At 35.7% G+C, this 10,486-nt stretch overlaps 1 protein-coding gene across 1 annotated transcript; it reads right to left on the bottom strand.

Moving 5' to 3' along the window:
* Positions 1-9: 9 nt before the first annotated feature.
* AKNAD1 (AKNA domain containing 1) lies at positions 10-10,268 on the bottom strand. The gene is given in 17 exon segments (XM_059478091.1): positions 10-274; positions 901-1,048; positions 1,120-1,154; positions 1,156-1,193; positions 1,196-1,215; positions 1,872-1,965; positions 2,770-2,877; positions 2,965-3,087; positions 4,318-4,403; positions 5,700-5,863; positions 6,546-6,672; positions 7,006-7,139; positions 7,601-7,660; positions 7,767-7,918; positions 8,017-8,146; positions 8,442-8,501; positions 9,180-10,268. Coding segments are annotated over 17 exon segments (2,688 nt in total). The 3' UTR covers positions 10-154.
* Positions 10,269-10,486: the final 218 nt, after the last annotated feature.

Below are 10,486 nucleotides of genomic sequence, written 5' to 3'. Positions count from 1 at the left end.
TGCTCTGGTTTGGTTTAGTACCAATGGGTACAGAACAGCTAACTTAAGTTATCTAGCTGACTTTTTCATGTTTGTGTTCATCATTTGATTTTTGCAGAGATACTAACACTTCAGTCTGAACCAGCAGAACAATACTGCATTTGAACTAGATAAATTAAAACTGTTTTCTCTTAACTTTAGCTAGATCTTCTGAAACTGCTTGTACCATCCGCTCTGTAGCTTCCTTCAAACTGTTTGCTGTCTCTATGGCATGATCCAGAGTAGAACTTAAAACCTGTTGGAAATAATAAAATGTGGCCTTGTTAATAGTGAAGGCAAATGCGTTCCAGGGTACTGGAAAAAGATCATGTTTAAGGTTTTGTCCATGATTTTCACTCTGAATGTATGTTGAGAAGTAAAAATTGTCACATGATAGACTAGGATTCTATCGAGGATTCAAGTTGGAAGTATCTGTTAATTGTTTCTCTTTGTGTATTCATTTGAACTGAGGGATATTTACACCTTTCTAACGTATCAGCTCCAGTGTGGTGAATGTTTTTGGCTTTCTGAGAAGGCTTTCTTGAGGTTTTGATAGTGGTTGTCTAGCTAGGCTTTGTTTCAGTATATGAAACACAATTCTAGAGATGAGATCCAGTGCTATTTTTTTGTCTATTTCACTTTTTATACAGGGACTGAGTTGCACAACAAACATGTATGTATCTATATGAAGAAATATAGTAACATATAAGCCAAAATGCTTGGGGTTTGAACTCCCTCTTGTCTTACCCTCAAATGCACTACACATGCCTAGACTGTAGGAATCAGCTTGCTAAGAATGGGATGTTCTACAGTGCCATGAGGTATGGAGGTAATCCTTCCAAGAAAGATGTGTGGCTTTTAATTTTCACTCAAAAGTCTTACATTTGAATAGGAATCACTGGCATTTCTGTCTCTGATGTTGATTGCAGATTTTCTTTGGGCAGATTTCTTACTGGGTGTGTATTGCTGTGGAAGGATAATTTTATCATATGTGCTTGAGCAGCAGGTTTTGGCAGCCACAAAGGATTTCCTAAAGATATGATATATAAATAAAATACCATTTAAGTAAGAAAAAGAACTTCTAAACTATGAATCACATACATACACCTCGACAGCACTTGGTCGCAAGTTAATTTTACGGTAAGTAGAATTTTCCATGCAATTGTAAAGCACAGTCCATCATTATTTGTATTCTATCTGCATTGCAATAAAACAAAAAATGTTCTAGGATGCAGAGTAAGAAAAAGTTTCTCATCATAGAAGCACTCTGCTGCTGCTGTAACTTCCTCTCACAGTGTTCTCTGCCACTGTGCAGCTCTCAATTACAGCTGCTGAACTTCCAGGCAATTTCTGCTAATGAGTAAGGCTGTCAAAATATTGTGACAGAACTTGTTTGCATTTCAGTCTAGTCTGTGCTACTGTTAGGAATCCAGCTTGTTTCTGTCTCATGGTGTAATTTAATATTAAGAACAATTAAAAGTAGGATTATTACTTATAGAGCAATAGTTGGTAGCAAACAGAGCTGCATCCTAATAATACAGGCCTGCTTTTGAATCTTTGAATGGGAGAACATCCTCTTAAAGTGAATTCTTTTTTCATTATTAAATGTGTCAGCTAAGGAAGTTACATTTTTACTCTTCATTACATTAGGAGTGAAGAACTAATCTAAGAATTGTTTACACATGTTCTTCAAGCAAATATTTTAATTTCATTAAGGAGTGAAATTCTAATATACAACATGTACTGCAAAAGATAAAATATTATTCCTGCTTATGATACCTGGTGTTTTTTCCATGCTGAGTCTTCAACAATGGGGTTTTCTATTGTACTACATAGTTATTACTACAGCTTACCTTTCATGAAGTCTGGTTACAACTTCATCTGGCTGACTGGGTTTTTGAGCCTTTTGAGTGGAGATTCTCTTCTGTGAATAAGCTGGAGTTGAGGCCATGTTTAAAACAAAAAAAAGGTAATTTTCTGTGTACTTTATATTTTTTCTCTTTAGCATAAATTAAAGACCAAGTAACTATCACTGCTGAATAAAACTTGAATATGTTTCAAGTTTTTTGTAAATGAGGACAGATTACCTTTTTGTGTTTGCTCTTGAATTTGGTTGGCAAATGGAATGCAGATTTATATTCAATTTTATGCAGTGAAAGACTGCAGTGGGGAAGTGTAGAATCATCAGTGTCATAATCCTAATAATGAATACTACTTTGATTTGTAGTATCACAGGCTTCCTAGAGACAAATAGTTAATTTATGCTTTCTTCTTGATGAAATTTTATATTTTTCTTTAAGCAATTTTTTCTTATGCTAGAGAGAGTCTAAGTGACTTGAAAAGGTTTATGTTCAGATGATTTATTTTCTTTAAATCATGACTTTGCTGCATGTCACACAATGTGAGGATAGAGCTGGAATGTTCTTTAGTACTTGTTTATACTACGTTAGGTAATGGCTGGTACTATAAAATTTGGCACAGTAATGCCTAATTTTCATATCCTTTCATATGGCTCTGCAAAATGAGATATTCCTGTCATAAATGAAAGATGAAAGGGCTTCCACTCATAAAGAACCAGGGAAAGTTCAATCTGTTGTGCATGGAGATTAAGCTTGACCAGGTGTGTAAAAGTTGGATTTACAGTGCTAATGAGTGCTTATACTAAATTAAATGTGGCCTGGTGTGTGCAGTGTGGCTTTCTGCCCCTAAAAAGCTAGCCTGTGTTTGTTAATTACCCATCACACTTACAGGATGAACCAGAGCTCCTTCTTCTACACAGGGTACAAGACTGAACAGACTCTTTATAATTCCTGAGTTTTACTTGATCTCTGCTTCCCCTGGGGCATCTGCATCTAAGTCCTGGAAACCAAGAGATGAGTGGTTTAGAAAAATAAAACTACAAGCAGTGTTTCCTTGTAGATGTTCATACTTTTGCAATCACTGTACCTTGTTTCTCTCCACATAATCTCACATTTAATGATTTGTAACTTAGAGTGTCACAGTTGCCAAGGTTCTTGCTTTGTGAGTCATTATAAGAATCACAGGCTGAGAAGTCTTCTGAATCACTGCCTAAAATTCAAAAAATAAGTTAAAAGGGTCTGAAATATGAGAAGCTTTGGCTAATGTACTCAGGTAATTATTTGGCTTTCAGCACTGTAATTTCAGAGCCTTTTGCTGCCATTAATACTACTGCAATTTGAGGAAGTACTTTTCACCCCCAGGAGAGTGAGGATTGAGTTAAAGATTAGGTTTCAGCCCTGTCTGCAAGCTTTGAATGTAATTTTCTGGTGGTGCTTATTTTCAGACCAAGAATTGTTAGCTTTTTTTCTTTAATGATGTTCTCCATGTCCTTGTCCACAGTGTTATGGGAACAGTGCAGCATAATAGGAATGGGATGAGAATTTGAGCAGCTCTAGTATGGCACTGCTTTAACTATTGCACCAACCAGTACAAACAATAATCCTAGGATGCTATGTTAAATTAAGAGGATATCACAAAAAGGTCAAGGAGAACTGATAGACAAAAGGTAAGAAAACTTGGATATTCAGACTTAAAACTGAATGTAGGACAGCTCATGCTGTTTTGCTTTAGATGCTAGTCACTAAAAGCTTCAGAATATTCTGCAGTGGAAAGGTCAAATTGTTTTTAAGCAGAAAAATGAAGCTGACTCCAAAAACTGAAAGTGGAAGTGCTGATATGAAGTGTCTCAGTTGTCAAGCTTGGAATCATCTTCTAGAACACTAAATAAATGCAGATCAGAAGAAAAAGCAAAATCAAAGCATTGTGTGCACGTCACTATCATGCTCTTGAAAGTATGAGCAGTGGCAATATTTGGAAACTTATCTAGGAAGCTGAATTAGATTTATAGAGTAATTCAGGTTGGGAAGGACTTCTGGAGGTCATCTGATTTTCTCCCCTACCAAAGCAGGCCCAACTTAAAGGAAGTTGCTTAGAACCCTGTCCAGTTGAGTTCTGAATGTCTCTGAGAGTGGATATGCCACAGCCTCCCTAGAGCAAACTGCTTCAATGCTTGAGCAAGTTAAAAATCTTTCATTCATATCTAACTGAAAATTGCACTGCAATGTGTCTGTTGCCTCTTGGTCTGTCACTGAGAATTCCACAGTGAATTTGACCTGGTGTTCTTTTCAGTTTCCTTTTTATTCTGTGTTTTGTGCTCTGCTAAGCAGTAACATCTGTTAAAACCACAATTTTCATGTTGAGACATAAAAGGAATGTATTCCCAGGATTCTCTAGCAGGTTTAAGCGTGGTTCCCACCTTTATATGCTCTCATGACTTACTCAGGTTGGTATCTGATAAATCAGTTGGTTTTCTCTGCATGAAGAGTGGAGATGTCCCAGTTTTTTCTTCTTGGATATTTGTATTTCTTTGAGCATGAAAACAGAATATTTTTATTGTATATTAATATTTCTATGATGAGACTTACAAACATCTCTAACACATCATACTAATGATTGATTTCTTAACTAAGAATAAATCATATTTATTCACAGAAATAACTTGTATCAGTTATCTGAAAAGGTGGTAAGCAGAAGTTTAATAATTAACTAGTTGAAAAATAATTAACCCTTTAGTTAAAGGACACATTCTGACAAAAGCACCCTGACTTCCCACAAGTGTTAAAAATGCTTAAAAGTAGAGATCTTGATAATCCTGCATTGGAATAATAAAGTAGTATGAAATCTTAGCTACATCCATCTGTTACCACTGATAGTGTTTTGATACAACATACATTAAATATGATTTGGTATCTTAGTAACTTTGAACTGTTATTAAGGCTTTAATTTAATGCCTTTAGATAATTAGAGGAATATATGAGATGCACCCTCTGAAAGAAAAAGAACAAGGTTCCTCATTTGAGTTACCTGATGTGTATTTTTAACTTAGGGTGTATGGAATCACCAAGTTTATTTGGAATATTTTCTGCCTGTTCATGAACATAATGATCAGAAGATTGAACTAATAGTCTTTCAATGACAGAGGAAAAAGTGGAAGCTAGGTGAATTTTACTAGAGAACTATTAACACCTACCCTACAAAATAATCTGACAGAATTAGGTTAATATGACTGTGCTCTGTGCTGCATTTTTTTCCCAAAAGCTCTGCTTCTCTACTGGAACTTACTTCAGTTCTCTTTTTTAACCTTAGCTTGGTTAAGGGGGGACCACTTATTTTATTTTTCTAATCTCATTGAGGTGTTTAACAGCTATCAAATGCTTCCCAGGAGGGTGGAGATGGTATTTAGAGTTTTCACAAGGTTTTGATTGTTAATTTTGTAAGGATCTGCATCCCTCCCTTTTATTGTTTAATTAAAAATACCACACAAATATTGGCAAGTTATCTTTTACTGGCACTGTACTCTGACTAGTTATTCACATCCTGAATTTGTGTGGCTGTCATGAATTTTATACAGATGATTTAACTCCTAGGTACAAGTGATGGTGGTGTTTTGGCTTCAGGAAATACTTGCAGACTGAGAAAGGTAGGAAGACCAGGCTAGGAGGAATTCTTGGATATGCAGTTATAGAATTCTGCAGATTTTTTATTCTGGAAATATTCATGTTGCTTTTCAGATTTCAGTCATCCTAATTTTCTTATTCAGCAATTAATCTTATGTATGTTTTTATTAATATTTCAACGGCTGTTTCCAAGTTTTCACTTACATGTGCAGACAAAGATTGCACTTTTTGCCTTCTAAAGAAAGTTGATTTGCTGGTGGGATTACATCAGTTGTCTGACTTCTTTCTCCCTCATGCTTCTTGTGAAAAGATGGAGTTTCAGTACCTCTTGTTTGTGGGAGATCAGCGGTGCTTGAAACTGTGAGGCTCTGTACAAAGTAACAAAGCACAGACACAGGAGTACATGGGCCTTGCATTGCAAGGAATGACTCCTACCAAACAGCATCTGCTCAGGCTCTCTTATCATTTTTCTCTGAAGCTCAAGTTACCTAAAACATTGGTTATGGAAGGATTTGTTGAGATTTACCTATAGATTTATAGAAGACAGTAAGATTTTTTTTTTTGAGGGGGGGGAGTGTGTATGTGTATTTATGATCTGGGAGAAAATATTACCATTCTTAGGAGTAAACTCAATTTTCTGTAGTACAATACTGTTTGGTCTTTTAGTAATTCTGCAGCTTAAGATCATGGACAAAGTAATCTTGGACAAAGTAATTTTTCCTCCCACAAAATGATAGTGATTAATTCCCCAAACAGCTTTGCAGAAGTTAAATTAGCTACTCATATTTTCTTACTGTGAAATAAATGCTTTTGAAACTGGAACTAAGGACATTCAGTATAGTTTTGTTTTTATACTTAGGTTTCTGTTACAGTTAATTACATATTATGAAGTTAGTATTTCATTAAAAATATTTTCTTTTGAAGTAACGTGCTAGCTAAAAGCATCATGCTCTTACTAGAGGAGAACATACAATCACACAACTGCACTTAGGTTCTCAAGACTTGCATCAATAAAACAGAATCATTGTAGTGTTCAATAAACTCAGTTACCTCACAGAAAGACTGGGCAGATTCATAGGAAGTCAGTAACGATGACAGGCTGCCTTTGCTGCCTTCCATTTGTTCCTCAATGTCTTCAAGCAGCATGCCAAGTCTGAATATTCCTCCTTCCACCCTTCTAAATCCAATCACAACTCAGTTACTTAAAACTCTCTAAAGTGATCTTTTATTCTTACCATGATAAACATAGTGGACATCACAGTACATTTCCCATTAAAAAAAAATGTATGGAGTTGTCAGAGTACCTTTTAAGTATTTGAATTAATCAAATAGATATCCAGTTACAAGTAGGACATAGAAAGCCTAAGGTGAATTTTGGCCAAACAACTTACAGCTTACCACATTAAGATAACATTTTCACTTCAGGAAAACTAATGGATAAATGAAGCAAAAATCTGTAAGACAGTCAAAGAAAACAGACTGATGTACTACTTAGCACTTTTCTTCTAACCTCTCAGGATCAAACTCTCCAAGGTTGATAGGCTTGTCCTTGTAGTTCTGCAGGTGTAAGTTGTGGTGCTCTTCTCTAGCTTTTAAATAATTTCTTTCCAAGGCATCAAGGTATCTTTTCAGTTGATTTAATGCCTTCATCAATAAGAAATATTTCAATACAAAATGTCATGATAACTTAGCATAAGTAGCTGTCACTATGTCTTGCTATGTAAGCCAGATGTTATTTGCAGTGCTGTTGGTAAGAATTTTGGTAGTTCTCTGAATTGAAACAGGACTGCATATTTTATATTCACCTAATACTCTGTGCTGCTCTATTATGTCCAAGTAAAATAATAAAAATTATTTCTGAACTGATGCCCCACATGTCAAAATTCCTAACTTATATGGCATCTTTAGGCCTTTTATTAATAGTTTAAAGTCAGAATCCTTAAAAGATTTAAGAATTGAACACCTTCATTTTTGCTTCCTAATCTCATACCTTCAGTCTGAATTGAGAAGAGTACATATCCATTTCAGGTAAACATCAAGAAATTATAATTCTACAGCCATTTCAAGTGTATTTCAGATAGCTCAAAATACATAAATTAATTTACCAGATATTTGTCTTGTAAAAAGAGTGTTTCCTGGATCATATGTTTAGAGAAGTCTTCCACCTTCAAGACAAAATATTAGACCTAATTATTATGTTTAAACCAATTTGCCAAGAGAGTATGGAATTTGAGCATCAGTGCAAAGTGGATATTGAACGAGAGCTCTTACTTTCTTAGTCAGTTGCTCTGTCTGATCCTTCAGTATTTGAGACATCTTTTCTCCTAGTGTTAGTTCTGGCAGTGAATCAGAAGGATTCAGACACTGTGCTTTTACTGTCCCAGCTGCTGGTAGTGCTGATGCTGCTGTTCCAGGCTGCAGTCCTATGGAATACAAGGGAAGATTGGTCAATTGCAAATTTGGCCTAAAAATGTAATCAAATTACATTAGTTATTTGCATAGCTACTGTAATTTTATTTACTTGCTTTAAGCAAACCATGTGTAGGTTGTACAGGGACAGGAGCACGTAATGTGATGACATCAGGTGGTGTCCCAGTGTGTCCTGAGGAAATGGCAATGTTGGCATTTGCAAAGTCTGACTGAGGAAGTATCTGTTAAAATGAGAACCTTCATTATAGATACAATGTATAGAACACTTATGGAGCTGGACAAAAAACTTTAACTCAAAATACAAAATATTAATGAAATATATATATATTTTCTGAGTTGACAGATGTGTAAAGTGTCTCATTGTATAAATACTTAAAAAACTTCTCTGTGTTGTGAAAATACAGAGGATTTGTATAAATGGGAAATACAATATGAAGGTGGTGAAATAGTTTTAGGGGGATAGTCATAGTGCTAGAGGTAAAGAATGACTTAAAAAAAGTATTTTGAGAGATTTACCTTAGCATTAAATCTCAGATGGTCAATATGATTCTGGATGTCAGCATGCTGTGTCAGCATCTCATTTGCAGCCAGGAAATAATAGGGAAAACTATTAAAACTTGTTGTATCTCAAGCAATTTACTAAGATGTAAATCTAGGAACAGAATTAAGAACCTGTAAAGCTCAGTGAGTGAGCTCCATGTCAGGGCATGAAATTGAGCAGCAGTTATCTAATTACTAACAAGCTTTAAAATAAACTCACAACAGTAAGAGAAATACTGCCGAAAAAATCCTTTGTCAATAAATACCAGTCTCAGTAGCTGAAGTGTGTTAGATGTGAAAAAAGGCAAAGATGTCTTAACGTGGGTACAGTAAAAAATAAAATGCTGTTCTTAAAAATGTATTTGAAGTATTTTTGTGAATTTAAATATTTAAATATAACACTAGAAATAACACTTTATAGTGGATTTCCTAATGATTTGATAGGATGCTTTATCATCCCAAACAATGCTCCACTGTTAAATACTGGTGTATTAAATAATACTCAGCCTTTAAATAATGGTAATGACAGTTCTGTATAAAGTCAGTCCCACAGAACTTTATTTGTGAAAGTAGTTTTTGAGTCAGATGATGTACTCATTGATACTTACAGAGTGCCTATAGAGCTAGTCATGTTAGATTTTATGGGATAAGAATATCTCCTTACAATAAACCACTCTTACCAGTATGGAGAATTTCTTCAAGCATCCTAATTACCTGTAGCTGTTGCAGCAGTTCTGAAATACTCCTTTCTTCTTGGTTCTCTACTTCAGCAGAATTGAAGTGATTCTTATTTTCCAAAATGTTGTTCACAGGTACTGATTTACTTTGCAAAATAGGAAAGGGTTTTTCTCTTGCAGTTGAAGGAACTGAGGTAATATTGTCAGGTTTTTTTGGTACTTGAACTTCTGAAGCAGCGTCAGAGAAGTCAGGAAGGCAATAGTGAGCTTGCCCTTGGCCATATTTGAGCTCACAAGGTGAAACTGTTCTCTTAAACAGGGCTCTCTCATCTTTCATGTTTTGAAAGGTGTGTGTATCTCCAGCCTCATTAACCACTTCTGAAAATTCTTGTCTGCACCCACATTGTCCAGAAGAAAAAATAGATTTCTTTGAAACAGATCTATTCCCATTAAATGAGTTTCCATTTTTGTCATGAGCCTGTACTTCTTTGTGCTTTTCTAAGGGATACTCCTCAGAGCTGGCTGCCCATTGTTCATACACTAAAGAGCCTCTGCTGTGCTCTGAAGGCTCAGGTTTGCTCCCGGTGTCATCGATACTTTCAGTAAAGGACACCTCCGGTATTGTCTCACATTCAATTAAGGGGCATGTGCTTAGTAATTCTCCCCTAGAAAAATGACGCAGGAGGACCGTGGACATCTTGGAGGTAGTTCCATGTTCTCTGCTGCCTGCTTTACTGGCACTGCCAACAGGTAATTCCTGCTGAAAGGAAGCTTCGCTTCCAGGCATTTCAATTGGAACTGCAGTTGTTCCTCTGGTGCCTCTGTGATGACTGGAGAATTCTTCAGGCTGTAGAGGAGTTTCATAATTGGCTGCTGCTTTTATGTTTTTGTTATCTTCAGAACAGGCTAAGTTTAAAATACCAGAAATATCTCTTGTACAACTACAGGCATTCAAATTCTCTGAGTTATTGTTGTATTTACAGCCTATTCCTACATCTCCATCATAAACTAAGTAATCTTCTTCCTCTTCAGTTGCATCTGTGCTACAGCCTAATGCATCTGCAAATGAATTATTCATTTGGGCTTTCATCCAGTCTGGCAGTTTGCACTTTGTTGTAGTCTCCATATCCAGTTTATATAGAATATCACTGCCATTGCTTTGCCGGTTGTGGACAGAGCTTTTATTAGTGCATGGATCAAAATCTGAAATGTATGATTAATAGTTATTTTATACTCAAATACACATGACAATAATACCTAGTTATCTATATAATTAATATTTCATTCTCTCCCTACTGCAGCTTTTTTGGAACAATCGTACTGACATGAATGCTTCCCTATTTG

Source organism: Ammospiza nelsoni, chromosome 9 (assembly GCF_027579445.1).
Source record: "Ammospiza nelsoni isolate bAmmNel1 chromosome 9, bAmmNel1.pri, whole genome shotgun sequence".
In the NCBI taxonomy this organism is placed as follows: domain Eukaryota; kingdom Metazoa; phylum Chordata; class Aves; order Passeriformes; family Passerellidae; genus Ammospiza; species Ammospiza nelsoni.
This window is presented reverse-complemented; position numbering and strand designations above follow the sequence as displayed.